This window comes from Acipenser ruthenus, chromosome 13 (genome assembly GCF_902713425.1).
Source record: "Acipenser ruthenus chromosome 13, fAciRut3.2 maternal haplotype, whole genome shotgun sequence".
In the NCBI taxonomy this organism is placed as follows: Eukaryota; Metazoa; Chordata; class Actinopteri; order Acipenseriformes; family Acipenseridae; genus Acipenser; species Acipenser ruthenus.
This window is the reverse complement of record NC_081201.1, coordinates 33,097,621-33,111,598: the sequence shown is the minus strand read 5'-3', so window position 1 is coordinate 33,111,598 and position 13,978 is coordinate 33,097,621. Positions and strand designations below refer to the sequence as shown.

Sequence of the window (13,978 nt, the reverse complement as noted above, 5' to 3'; positions counted from 1 at the left end):
TTTGGGTTTGTACTAACAGGTGTTATGCTGTTCACCTTTTGACAAGATTACACTCAAAAGAAGTGTCTCACACCTATTGCCATCAGTGGCAGTGGACTCATCTGGCTGAAGCAGGACAGGTGTTAAGAGCGAGCACTGGATTTTGATGGTCCATGCCTTAGGCTAGTGCAGTGGTTATCAACCCTGGTCCTGGGGACCCACTGCCCTGCTGGTTTTTGTTCGGAGCTCAATTACTTAACTGAAACCTGAATTCAACTAATTTGCTTAATTGGACTTTTTTTTTTTTAAATGGTTTAGCTTACAAAAAGTTGGAGAATTCAAGTTTCTTATATAATTTTATATTTAAACTTGGAATCTCCAGCTGTTTAAAATAATCAAAAAGCTGAAGTAGGCAAATTACTTCAATTAAGTAATTGAGAGCTCTGTTGGAACAAAAACCAGCAGGGCAGTGGGTCCCCAGGACCAGGGTGGAGAACCACTGGCCTAGTGGAATCTGATCAGACTACACTACCCCCCCTCCTCCTCAAACAGATGCATTGCATCTACAGCCAGTCAAATTCATGCTGCATGTCACAAGGTATCCTCAAATTGGAAAACCCCAAAACACCATTCTGCCTTCCTCCCCACTGCCCATTGTAAATTCCACATGGTCAGGATCCAAAAGACATTGTAGGGGTAAAAATTAAGTCTGTCAAATGTAATACAACAGTCTGAACATGTTCTGCTGTGCCACGTGGAATTGTCTTCAAATAGAGGACAGAAAATTAACAATGTCCAACAAACAGGTTTCAGAAAGTGCGTTTCAAGTGGTATCTTTTTACATTGGGAAATATTTTGTCAAATCTAAGTTAAGGTATGACACATCCATAACTGAATATCAGAAGTAAAAATTTTCAACATTTATTGTCGCACTCTACAATGTCTTTTCTTATTGCTCATGGCATATTTCAATCCAAAACAGTTGATTAAAATTTTACTTTGCATGGTACATTGGACACACTTTTGATCACATTTTCTCCAACTTCGATGTCCTGCATTAGGGGGTTACCTCCCTCCATTCCTCATAAAAGTATAACAGCATTAGATGAGACTCAGGTTTTTTCTTTCAATTACAATGACAAGAGGTCTTCCTTCAAAAAAGAAAAGGTGTTTAATACCGTAGAACACCCCCCTTTTACCCTGATTTAAAGGTTTGTATAGAAAGCATGAGGCAGTTTTCACAAGCAGCATGTGCAATTCTACAAAAGAATGTATTTCAACAAATCGACAAGGACTTTAACCCTTTGCAGTCCATTTATTAACTGCGCGTCAGGCACGCCAGGTCTAATTAATTTTCACACGCGCAGTTAATTTTATACGCGCTGTTTAAAAGTATTTTTTTTCACAGTCAAACGGGTTTAAATGGCCCTGCATATCAACAAAGCACTCACTAGGCATCTCCAGCCCCGCCCCACCCTTTTGTTTGCTATAGCGTTCAGCTATGTAAGAAATAAATAATAATAATATAGTCGTACATACCGATCGATCATCTCCGGATCACTCGTTTTATCACCAAACTCCTCAATAATGCGATCCAAGTCATTATTTTATTACTATAACATCTGAAAAAAGCTCTGCAAATGTCCATGATAGTCTCTGTGCGCTGACGCACTCAGCCAGCTTGTTTACTATGAACGCCCCGTTATCTGATACCATGTATGACTATTCATGAGATACGCCTTTTTTTTTTTTTTCCCCCCCCAACTTGTCTCGGCTCCTGTCGCTCCCACTCGGCAATTGAATGGTTTTCTCGGCTTTTTCCGGAGAAAAAACGACTAAACACCCGTTTATTGCGTTGCTATAATGATGTCGGACCCAGTCCGACAAAGGACCTGTGAGGAATAATTGCAATGTCGGACCCAGTCCGACAATGGACCGCAAAGGGTTAATGCATTTGATTTGTGCTTGAAATACATCTGGGGCAAAACCTGTGTTCTTTGCGCAGGTGAGCCACAGTGGAGTAGGGGTTTTGAGTTACCAGATTCACACTATAGCACACTCAATTGCTTAATAACAATTAACACATTTATTATACAAGCTGTATTTATTATTATTTTACAGTTAACCTTATACATTTCAGGTCCAAAGAAACAAAAAAAAACACACCTAACAATATTAAGTGTAATATTTTAACAATGGCAAATTTCAACAAAACAAAAACCTCTGCAGAGGTAACTAGATTGAATACAGGGAAAAATAATTAAAAAGGAGACAGACATTTTAACCGAGCTGGGAAAAAGTCAACACATACAACTAGAGGCGCTCTGGACCCCAAAGAGTCAAAAAAGAAACTGCAGTGCCAATACTCAACCACTGGGTGGCAGGTGTTCAATGCAAACGACTTGCCTCTCTGGAAGGAAACCTGTATTAGTTGAAACAGCCAAGCTTGCCAACATTATTAAAACGTTTTGTTTCTTAACAAAACCATTTTGCATCGCATAAAACAAAACTATTCAAAATAACAGAAGGCATCAGGAAGAGATAGGGTCTCTCCTCCCATCACCCTGTTTTCTTACTTTCTTTAAAAGAAAACAATTATGAAAATCACTAGTTCAGATGCGTTGTTTCAGACACCAAAAACAAAAATATGAGCGAGCACTGAAGCACACAAGTCTTTCACAGTTTAACAACTAAATGCAGACAGGGAAATTAATGCACAACGAAGAAGATACTGCTCACAAAATCCAGCAATTAAAAAAAAAAAAAAACACCTCTTAAGAAAATGTCTGGCACAGGTGTCGTGTGTTCCAGCTCTGGTCTCTGGTGGCGGATCTGTCTCAATCGCTGTCGAATTTGATGGAGTTGACGGAGGTGGAGATGGCCCCGCCCCGGTAGCTGCCACGTTTCTTTTTGGTTTTCTCGTGACGGAATGACTTCCCCTTGGTGAATTTCAGGACATCATTGGCTCTCTCCCCCCAGTCACCCTGCGCGCCAAGCTACAAAACGAGGGAGGAGACGAATGTTTTTCACTTTTGTTATAAAAATAGGGTTACCATATGGCTCCAGATTAACCGGACGCTTTGAGACAGACCGGGACTTCAAAATTCCCCCTAAATTGAAAGTAATTCACGTATAAATGAGCTCCACCTTTGCTGAGATTAATCCTGCTGTGGTGGAATTGCTTGGGCATAGCAAACAATTCACACTGATCAGCTGCTTCTGATCAGATCTTAATGAACGAATAGCTAATCTATCGATAGAGCAACGAGATGATGATGCTTTGATTGTATTTGCAGAATAATATGGGCTATTGAATTTTAACAAACAGAAAAAAATAGCGACTGGCTGCAATTCATTCTTAGTATAATACAATTATTTGACGCGCATGCGGGTATTTAAGCACCATTCTTAATTGTAGCTAAGGATGGTTCATTTACACCTTCATTTATTTCAATTCAAGGGAGGCTGTGTGGTCCAAGGGAGGCTGTGTGGTCCAGTGGTTAAAGAAATGGGCTTGTAACCAGGAGGTCCCCGGTTCAAATCCCACCTCAGCCACTGACTCATTGTGTGACTGTGAGCAAGTCACTTAACCTCCTTGTGCTCCGTCTTTGGGGCGAGACGTAGTTGTTAGTGACTCTGCAGCTGATGCATAGTTCACACACCCTAGTCTCTGTAAGTCGCCTTGGATAAAGGCGTCTGCTAAATAAAAACAATAATAATAATAATAATAATAATAATAATTTAGGGGCAAGTTTGAAATCCCGTTCTGTCTCACAGCGTCCGGTTAATCTGGAGCCATATGGTAACCCTAATAAAAAGTATAATTACACAACAAGGCAGACCAAACTAGTGTTGCACAAACCAGCTATTTGGAGCAAGCTCTCCACAGGTGTGGGTCATTAGGGTTGAACGGGCTAATGAACCATTCCAAGTGAAACAGCTGCTTGGATTAGTTTGGATCTGAACAATCAATCCAAATAATCAAATTATGCAGCACTAACTATATACAAATCATGATATTGTAACAAAGGCCTGACTTCAGAGAACCTGATTAGTGTTATTCAGCAGCTGTGTACCCAATCGAAACATGCAATTGTTACAGGTTAGAAATTAACAATTAAAACTGCAACCTGTTACACAGTCATGTGCAGAAACATCTACTTAAAAGGATTCATTTAAAACTCATTTAGGAAGTCTTGCTTTGAACTATTTACAACAGCAATCAGCTTAAAAATCAGTTCCTGAACAAAACTGTTTAAAAAGACATTAAAGCATTTGAGAGTTACTTAAAACACTTATTATCCCCCTTCCAATAGTTAAAAACTACCATTTAGGGGGCATCTGTTCCACCAGAACTGCAGTGGAAGGTAAACTACAAAACCTAAGTCCCTGTTTTAAAATACAAGACATTCAGACCACAGAAACAAACCTGTGTCACCATGAACTCCCCCCTCCCCTCCCCAGGCAGAGTTCACGCCACCTTACCTTTGCGTTGAAATCGTTGTTTGCAAATCGAGGATCCACTTCAATCTCCTCTTCTTTTACTCTACGGAAAGGAGCATTGGCAGTCTTTAAAAACACACAAAAAAATAGAAACACATTTAAAAATCACCTGAAATGCATTGCAATCAAATCAGCCGCACTGTACTATAAAATCCAGGGGTAGGCAACCCTGGTCCTGGAGTGCCATAATCCTGCAGGTATCTCTTAAATCATCATTGGCTAAATACCTGGAACACATGGTAATTCTGACCAATTAAGTCAATCATTGAATCAATTAGGGCTTGGGTAAAACAAAAACCAGAAGTGTCTGTGGCACTCCCGGACCAGGGTTGCCTACCCCAGCTATAATCCACTTTGTACTGCTGGTGTCCCAGGACATGCAGATTATGGTTTAGAAAGATGTGCAATACTACTCTATACCCAGGAGACACCAAACAAGTCATAAGAAGTTATAGCTTTGCCAGGGATGGAAATAAGGCTCCCATTGCATAGCAGTTTGAGCCCTTCCTGGTTTCACTTCCAGTCTATACACTGGCTAAATCAAGCTCATAGTAAAACCTGGAATGGGTGAAACTGCTTTGCAACAGGAGTCTTTTTACATGCCTGTAGCGCAGGGGTGGGCAATCCTGGTCCTGGAGGGCCGGTGTCCCTCCTGGCTTTTGTTCCAACTGTGCTCTAAATTACTTAATTGTACTAATTATTACCAATTATTGGTCTAATTAAGTAATTTAGAGCACAGTTGGAACAAAAGCCAGGAGGGACACCGGCCCTCCAGGACCAGGATTGCCCACCCCTGCTTGTTCTCTGATGCTTGAAAAATGCATCTAAAAAAAAGGACCCAATTACACTTAACTAAACCACAAACTCCCTTTGCCATAATTATTTATATTTTGCTCCGTCACAGACAGTGCAAGTATTTTTTTTTAAATCGTGACTGCTTATTTAAATGGGACATGTTGGAAATATACTTGGAGGTATACTGTGTTTTAGGTGCTGGTAGTAACTCATTTTATTCTAGATCAGCCCAAGTGTTGTGCAATTGATCGGAATGCAGGCGTCTGTACCTTCTGTTTGGTCTTGGGGAAGGAGTGTGGCAGCTGTGCGTTGAGTTTCTTGTTTTTGGGGGTCTGAGCCTTGTTCTCCTCTTCCTCACTCTCCGAAGAAGAGTCAGCATCTCTTTTCCTTTTCTCTGCTGTGCCTGTTTTCAAAATGAAACGCATCAAAACATTAATGTATAAGCTTCCTGATTAACTCATATTTGTAAAACTTGTATGTAAACTACATGCGAGTCTGCTCTTACACACTTGAGAAATGCCAGGGGTGTGCAATTTCTGAAAAATTTCTTGTCCAAGGGACAAAAAGCTTACTTGACCGCTCAAAACAAACACACACACAGAAGCAGTATAACGAAGTTACACAAAATCGATGGATTGTGCATGTCCAATAAATAACTAATATTGTTTCTGTTCAAATCTAGTTATTTTTTAAAACATTTAAAATCTAAAAAATATGTAGATATAGTAGTAAATTGCAAACTAGGTTAGCAACACAATTAAAAAAAAAACTTGGCATGAACTGGTTTAATATTCTCTGGCTGTTCTCAAGTCCACGTTAATGTCACTAATACCCTTGCTGTCTTGTAATCCAGAGTTGACAATGCTATCATATCATTCACTGAACTGTGACTAATTTGGTTTTGAAATTTTCATTTACACTGCCATCAAGGGGCTGCAATTCTTCAGTACATGGTGCTGAAATGATAACTGGTTGAATGTTAGAAAGGAGTTGCATTTGTGTGCGGAAAAAACACCAAACATTGCCATGGCAGGCTGGGAGTCTCAGTCCAAGGGTTGCCTGTGTTTAAGAATATGGAATCAGAATGTGGTCCACAAATGTAAGCGTAATGTGTTCTGTGCTCCCATGGCTCTTACTGGGAGGAATATGCCACCCATCAGGAAACTGAACTTTAGGGTGGCACCGAGTCGTGGTGCCTGCATAGATCAGCTGTGGTGGTAACAGTTTCCCACCGAGTGTGGTTGTCAAGACAACCATCATCTTGTATTTATCATAAAGACCTTGAATTTGATCTCCCTGAGGAGCCAAGGTCCACTGGCTTACAGGACAAATTTCACTTGTGTGGTCATAGTTTATAATCATATCAGCTTTTTTTTTTTTTATTCTGTTCTGGAATCACATTTGAAATCTGGAACGTCCCTATCTGCCTCAGCTGCCTTTCACCACACATGCCCCATTCTGGACATCAGGGATTCTGCCCATGTCCTTGATAACTCCAAATGCCCCCCGTTTTCAGGCAAAAGTGAGGGCTGATGACGACGAATAATTCTGTGCGCCACTGCAATGGCAAGGGAGCTACCACCAATGCTGCTTGCCACACGAAGTTGTCGGATGTAATTTTGCACCGTTTGATCAAATTGTCCTAAAGCAAGGGGTCCAACACGGTTGGCATGAGGGAGATCTGTGACTAGAGAAGGCTCCTTGACTGACTTCCTTTACTGGATGCGTCACTCGGGAGCCCCCAAATTACTTCCAGTTTTTACATATTGCATTGCAGTACAGTACTATTTGTACAATACCGTTTTGGCGTCCATTAAAGGGGGTTTACGGGATGCAAAACTCAAAAAATGGGAAGAAGGTGGTTACTGTACCGTTTGTAGTGGGGGCTGCTGCTGGCTTCGCCTTTGCCTTCTCTTCCTCCGACGAGCTGTCCTCAGAGGAGCTGCTTTCCTGTTTCTTCTTTGCCGAAGCTGCTGGGGATTTCTTTATCGCTGCCGGAGCCGCAGCCTTGCCTTTCTGCTGAGTCGTCTTGTCGTCCTCAGAATCAGAGCTGCTCTCGCTGCTGCTGGACTCTGCTGCTGGCTTCTTTGCAGAAGCAGGTGTTTGTTTGTGCGTGGATGACTTTACTGCAGCGGGGGTCTTGGGGGTTGCGGGCTTCCCGTTGAGCTGCTTTTTCTCGCTCTCTGACTCGGAGCTATCTGACTCCGAGCTGCTCTCTTGCTTTTTTGCGGTGGCGGGCTTTGCAGGGGTTGGTTCTGCTGCCGCTGCTGGTTTCTGTTTTGGTGCTTCCTCCTCACTGTCCGACGAGCTGCTGCTGCTCGACTCTTTGGCCTTTTTGGCTGCAGGTGCGGGAGACTTTCCTTTGGCAGCTTTAGGGCTCTTGGCTGCAGGGCTCTTGGTGGCAGGCTTGGCGACACTCTTTTTCTCCTCCTCGTCCGAAGAGCTGTCCGACTCAGAGCTGCTCGCTGCGGCCGCTGTCTTTTTGCCGGTGGCCGGTGTGGCAGGTTTAGACCCTGGAGTTTTAGCTGCTGCTTGTTTTGCAGGTTTCTTCTTGGCTTCCTGTTCCGAGTCGCTGGAGCTGCTGTCTGAATCAGAGCTGCTGGCCGGTTTCTTGGTAGGGGCAGGCAATTTGGGTTTGGCTGCCGGTGTAGCTGGTTTGGAAGCAGGTTTGGTAGCTGGTTTTGCTGGTGCCTCGTCCTCAGAGCTGTCTGAGATGGAGGGGGGGAGAATTGCAAAGAGTTGGGTTTATCTGTACTATACTTGCAACATTCATATCTCCTCTGCAAAGTACATACACATTAGAGACCCCGATTGTTTCAGTTGTGGTCCAATCTACATGGATTGTGAGCTGAATTAATTCTTGTATCAAAGCGAAGTTTGCAAAGAATAAGCCTTCAGCAGCACAAGACAGAACTTAAATTCACCATCACCCAGATTCCTGAACTCAAGTTCTCATAATTGGATGCCCAGTTCTCTAGGCAGTTTGTAAATGTACTACCCTGTTTCCAGTCCAGGGGTATGCATCCCCACATGTGTACTACACTTTCGCGAACATCCATTTTCAATGTCGAATGTGTCTTCATATTAAACCAAATTCAATTGAGAGATATTATATATTAGATAGAGATAGAGATAGATAGCTAGAGATATAGATAGATATATAGATAGATAGAGATAGATAGATAGATATATCTATATCTACATATATCTATATCTATATCTATATCTATATCTATATCTATATCTATGTGCCTGGCTTGCCCATTGCCCGGGAGTCGCAGTGTGTTACCTGAGCTGTCGGAGGAGGATTCTTTCTTGGCTGCAGCTGGTTTAGCAGGCGTCGCTTTAGCAGGCGTGGCCTTCTTAGGGGCCGTCTTCTCGTCCTCAGAGCTGGAGTCTGTCAGAAAAGAGACACGAAACAGTGGAGTCAGTCAACACAGAAGACTAGACACCAACTACAGGACCCAACTGGAAAGGTGAAACAATCCTGTTATACGACAGACCATGAGCCAGCAGCATCGTTAAGGACATTGTGCCGATTTCTCATTGTCTGGATTACTTTATGATGAAGCCCAATTATATTTTTTTAATATATAAAGACCAGCATTTTCCAGGACCTTAATCAATCAATTAATTTCTCCTTTTTAATCCACGGATTACAACAGGTAGCACTGAATAGAAGTTATATAAAACATATATTTTGAAGGCCAGCTATAAAAATGCAGACTACAAGCAGCACACAAGTTACCTGAACTGTCTGAACTTGACTCCTTTTTCTTTGCTGCTGCTGCTGCTGCTGCTTTGGGTGTTGCGGCTGCTGGTTTAGCGGGTGTAGTTTTAGCTGAAAAATAAAACAAAAATCAGTTTAGTCTACAGGCAAGCACCACAGCATGTATTGCTGCAAATCCATTTGGCCGGAGCAGACTCAAGATAAACTAACTGAAGCAGTGCAGCTCACCGGCTGGCTTCTTCGTTGCAGTCTCCTCATCACTACTGTCTGAAGAGTCGCTGCTCTCCTCCTTACTCGCAGGCTTCTTGGCTGCTGTTGCGGGGGTGGAGGGCTTCTTCTGCTGTGTGGGAGGGGGGACGGCACTATAGGGTCCTGCAAGAAAATAATCCCTGTTAGAGGTAGAGCTGCCCTGTCGATACCTGCTCTCTTAAATCAAGCCAGGGTTTGTACTTAACCAAGCGAGAAAGTCTTATCTGAGCCTGTAGGTTTACTACAAGTTGTTCATGCAGCTACAAGGGAGGAGTTACTCATTTAAAACCACTCAAAATCCTTGCTACAGATCACTTACCCAGACGAGCACTGAGGGGCTTACTTTTTATTTATTTATTTATTTTTAAACAACCCTAAATTCCTGCACTCAAAAGATCTACTGACAAGACATGTGCTGCACTGAAGGCTTACATTTTCAGATAATCAACCAATTACAGAAAAACAGGTTTAGGATTGCTAGAAACCATGGAAGACGACTGGCAATATATCTTGAAATTCATCAAAATGGATCCGAGAGCATAGTTCACAAACTGTACTTGTCAGTGCCTGTATGCCATGTGCCTACCACTCTCACCCCCTTACCTGGTTTGGGTTTCTTGCTGGGGGTGCTCGCCTTCTCATTAGTGGACTCTGCGGCACCCCCTTTGGCAGGGGTAGTTTTTGCAGTGGCAGGTTTCACTGGGGTCTTCACAGCGACAGCAGACTTAGCTGGGGTGGTGGTCTTCTACGACAAAAAAAAAAAAAACATTAAACCTTATGCAGGAATCTACATGGATTAACTGCAAATTAATGTGTGAATTATCAAATGGAGAAATAGCGATGGAGCACTGTACTAACTAGCTTTAACTCAATCCGATGTCCTTTCAGTTGAAGGAATCACTCACCTTAGCAGGCGTCTCATCCTCAGAGTCACTGGAGTCATCACTGCTGCTGTCACCTTTAGCCTTGCTGTCGACAGCTGTGGGGGTAGCTGCTTTCAGAGCTGGCTTAGAGAAGGCTGAGAAAGGGATGCATAACTGTACTGAACAAGGCGAGATCTGAAACCCAGAGCGGGTGCAGGACTTGTATAAACGAGTTTCTATACCCTTATTACACATTAAGGCAGTAGTAATCAATTTGGTATGTGTGATTAACCCTTTGCAGTCCATTTATTAAGTGCGTGTCAGACGCGTCAGGTCCAATTTATTTTCACACGCGCAGTTAATTTTAGACGCGCTGTTTAAAAGTATTTTTTTTCCCCCACAGTCAAACAGGTTTAAAAGGCCCTGCATATCAACAAAGCACTCACTAGGCATCTCCAGCCCCGCCCCACCCTTTCGTTCGCTATAGCTTTCACATACGCTAAAATAAATAATAATAGTCTTACATACCGATCAATCATCTCCTGATCACTCGTTTTTATCACCAAACGCCTCAATAATGCGATCCAAGTCATTATTTTATTACTATAATATCTCAAAAAAAAGCTCTGCAAATGTCTGTGATATTCTCTCTGAGCGCTGATGCAGTAACAGCCAGCTTGTTTCCTTATGGCCGCCGTTATCTGATGCCAGGGGGAAGTATGACTATTCATGAGATACGCCCTTTATTTATTTATTTTTTTCGGCTTGTCTCGGCTCCTGTCGCTCTCCCACTCGGCCATTGAATGGTTTTCTCGGCTTTTTCCGGAGAAAAAACGACTAGAAACCCGTTTTTTGCGTCTTTTTGATGATGTCGGACAGGGTCCGACATTGGACCGGATAGGAATAATTGCAATGTCAGACTAGGTCCGACATAGGACCGTAAAGGGTTAAAGCTGCCGTTTACCTGCTTTAGCGACTGGCTTCTCGTCCTCCGAGCTGTCCGAATCCTCGCTGCTTGAACTCGAGTCCTTTTTCCTCGCCGCTGGCTTTGTCGCGGTCACAGCGGGGGTCTTGGGCGTAGCAGCTGCTGCAGGGGTGCTCTTCTGTAGGAGACGACAAAAAAAAAAAAGAAATTTGATGCAAGTTAACAGAACTTTTTAAAAGCACTGCTGCGGTCTAATTTGATGCTTTCTACAATCACAAGAGTTAACCAGCCAACACACATGTCAAGACTCAAGAAATCAAGACTCCTATTGCGTAGCAGTTTTACCGATTCCAGGTTTTACTACGAGCTTGGTTAGCCACAGGGTATAGCCAACAAGCTAAGGCGAGTTTTACTAAACACGTAGCAAAAACACAGGAATGGATCAAACTGCTGTACAATGGGAGTCTTATTTCCATTCCTGCAATTGGATGAAGCACTCGGTGATACGGGCTGACTAATCACTGGCCAAAAACATGTGGCCAAACGTTACGATACCCTAAGCATTGTTCACCTTGACTGGCTGCTTTTTCTTCTCATCCTCCGAGTCGTCGCTAGAGTCACTGCTGCTGGATGCTGATTTCTTGGCGGCTGGAGACTTCGCAGCAGGCTTAGCGGCTACAGGTGTGGCAGGTTTGCGCACTGCAACAGATTTATTACAGGCATTAAAAAAAACGTTTTTAGTATGGTTAACTGAAATATAGACCCATCTTTGCCAATGTTACTAGGCCATTTCCAGCCCTCTGGTGCCCCACACTGGTGACAGGCTGTACCTGCAGCTCTCTTCTTGGCTGGCTCATCCTCCTCACTGGAAGAGTCCTCACTGCTTGAGCTGTCCTCCTGCTTGGCTTTCTTTGCAGCTGGTCCATTGGTCACCGCTTTCCTTTTCTTAGCCTCAGGAGACCTGTCAAAAGCAACAAGAGAGGTCACTTTGAGCAAGGCTCTCCTTTAATAGTGTTTAACACTCTCTCAAACACTCATATTCATCCAACATTTTACCTTCATCTGTTTGAACCTGTCCAGGTTTCACACTTTTAACACTGCAGACTTGTATACAAGCAAAACATCTTTGGGCATTTCTGAAAGGAAGTGCATCACATGATACGAGCGCACTGCTTCATTTAGCACCAAAATAAAAATCAACATAGAATTTATCGAAAAATGACCTGTGAAATGCAAAAGTAAAATACAAAGACTAGAAATACAAACTCAAATCTACTTTTTCACCAAAATACTGTTATTTTTTTTCACCAAAATTACTGTTAAAGCTTCTGTGTAAAAGTTAATATATGAAAGCTGATTTACAGTCCTACATAAAGTGGCTGTTGTATTGGATATCAGCAGCATCGAATAGAAAGAACATTCTTGAACTCTTACTTGACCCAGAAATTGAAGACATCGACAAGATTCGTTGCTTTAGTGTCCAAAGGTTTCTGATTGAACAAAAAGAAAGAAAAAAGATTAGATAAAAAAAAGCGCTGCACAAACAGATTATTCGGATACGCTCTCCCCTATGACGGTCAATGGTGTTTATTCGGCTAATTTACCATTCCAATTAAAACAAGTGGCTTGGGTTCCGACTCCGCTCCCAGCATTCCTGTTGCTTCAAAGTTGCACACGTGCGTGGAAGCAGTGTACTGCTGCACAATGTATCGTGCTTTGTGGGGTTGTAGCTGTATGGTAGGACTGTACAGGATTTGATTGGCTTACCTTTCACGAAAAAATAAATCTTGCGTGCAGTCTATGATAATAACACACATTTATTTATTGTATTTACATAATTAAATAAGTTTCGTGGCAGAACATGGCGCTTACATTATACTGGTACAAAGTTATGAGAGGTGGTAAGAAGCCAAGAGAGTGTACATACACAGCAAAACAACGTGTAACACTAGAAAATTATCTTAGAATATACAGGAACAGTTGTCGAGACTTTCCTAACTCATGCCCGCCTAGCTGATTGTCCGATCACATATCGATATTATTAACTGTCCCTTTTAATATACTACTTCTGAATTTAACCCGTATATTATATAACTCTTTATATTAAAGTTACACACGTGTCTGGTCTTGTAACAACACGGACGACCACCCCGTTTTGTCCGGTTTATCTCGTCCCTACCACTAAAATAAACTCCCCCGTCTCCGAATTAAAAACTATCGACTCACCACTTTAGCCTTCCTGATAAACTCCTGTGCGGCCTTGGTGAACTTGTTTTCCACCAGAAATGAATACACGTGTTGAAAAAGATCGCTCGGCACAGCAGGCTGATCCGCCATCTTTGACTCAACGTGTGGAAAGAAGGAAGAATCACATGGATGGCGGCGCGAAGGAAATCCATCACGGGAAGGGGCGCGGAAATTAATGACGTAACACAGTTGCCTAGCAACCATAAATCCCCCCACCCCCAGTCAACGCACAAGGTACGACACGTTCTAGGCTTCCTCAGTGAACAAAACAAAACTGTTAACATACGGGTTCTTGTTAAAATATTGCATGTTTATGTTGTTGTGTCTTTATATATTGGTCCCCCCCCCCAAGGAAAAACATTACAGGCGGGGAGGGAATCGACCAAACATCAGCTAATAGTTACAGTTTAATATGCAATTTACTATAAGTATGTGAATCTGCTACGAAACAGGCTGAAATATATTTTCAAAGCGTTTACTTCAGCCGTTTTGTTTTTCATTTTGTAAAACTGACATGTTTTTTTTCTCCTTTAAAAAAGGAGTAAATTAAAGAATAGAGGAAGCGCTTCTTTGAAAACACGGCCCTCTGCCTCAGCTTGTCTGCGTAGTGTGTTTCTGCCTCCTGTGCGGTAGATGGCAGTGTAAAGGAATACGGTTTTGTTTCTCCCTTCCCTGGGGGTTTCTAGA

At 42.5% G+C, this 13,978-nt stretch overlaps 1 protein-coding gene across 3 annotated transcripts; it reads right to left on the bottom strand.

Annotated features, from left to right (window-relative positions):
- Positions 1–2,064: 2,064 nt before the first annotated feature.
- On the bottom strand, positions 2,065–13,428 carry LOC117417712 (nucleolar and coiled-body phosphoprotein 1-like). 3 transcript variants are annotated; one of them, XM_034029931.3, is made up of 14 exons: positions 13,271–13,428; positions 12,479–12,534; positions 11,875–12,005; positions 11,616–11,743; positions 11,084–11,222; positions 10,162–10,274; positions 9,860–10,001; positions 9,236–9,379; positions 9,026–9,118; positions 8,567–8,674; positions 7,149–7,985; positions 5,547–5,680; positions 4,465–4,548; positions 2,065–2,975 (listed from the first exon to the last, which is right to left on the bottom strand). In XM_034029931.3, the coding sequence occupies exons 1-14, from the start codon at positions 13,379–13,381 to the stop codon at positions 2,817–2,819; spliced, it is 2,379 nt and encodes a 792-aa protein (XP_033885822.3). In that variant the 5' UTR covers positions 13,382–13,428; the 3' UTR covers positions 2,065–2,816. The 3 variants fall into 3 exon arrangements, with proteins under 3 accessions (XP_033885822.3, XP_033885823.3, XP_033885824.3); XM_034029932.3 differs by having other exon boundaries at positions 9,860–9,998; XM_034029933.3 differs by having other exon boundaries at positions 2,836–2,975; positions 4,465–4,525.
- Between the last annotated feature and the right edge of the window lie 550 nt (positions 13,429–13,978).

Coding starts and splice junctions, on each gene's coding strand:
- LOC117417712 (XM_034029931.3), bottom strand. CDS start 13,381: ATGGCGGATCAGCCTGCTGTGCCGAGCGATCTTTTTCAACACGTGTAT. Junction 11,223..11,615: donor AGAAAAAGCAGCCAGTCAAG/GTGAACAATGCT, acceptor CGTCTCCTACAG/AAGAGCACCCCTGCAGCAGC. Junction 10,275..11,083: donor GAAGCCAGTCGCTAAAGCAG/GTAAACGGCAGC, acceptor TCCCTTTCTCAG/CCTTCTCTAAGCCAGCTCTG.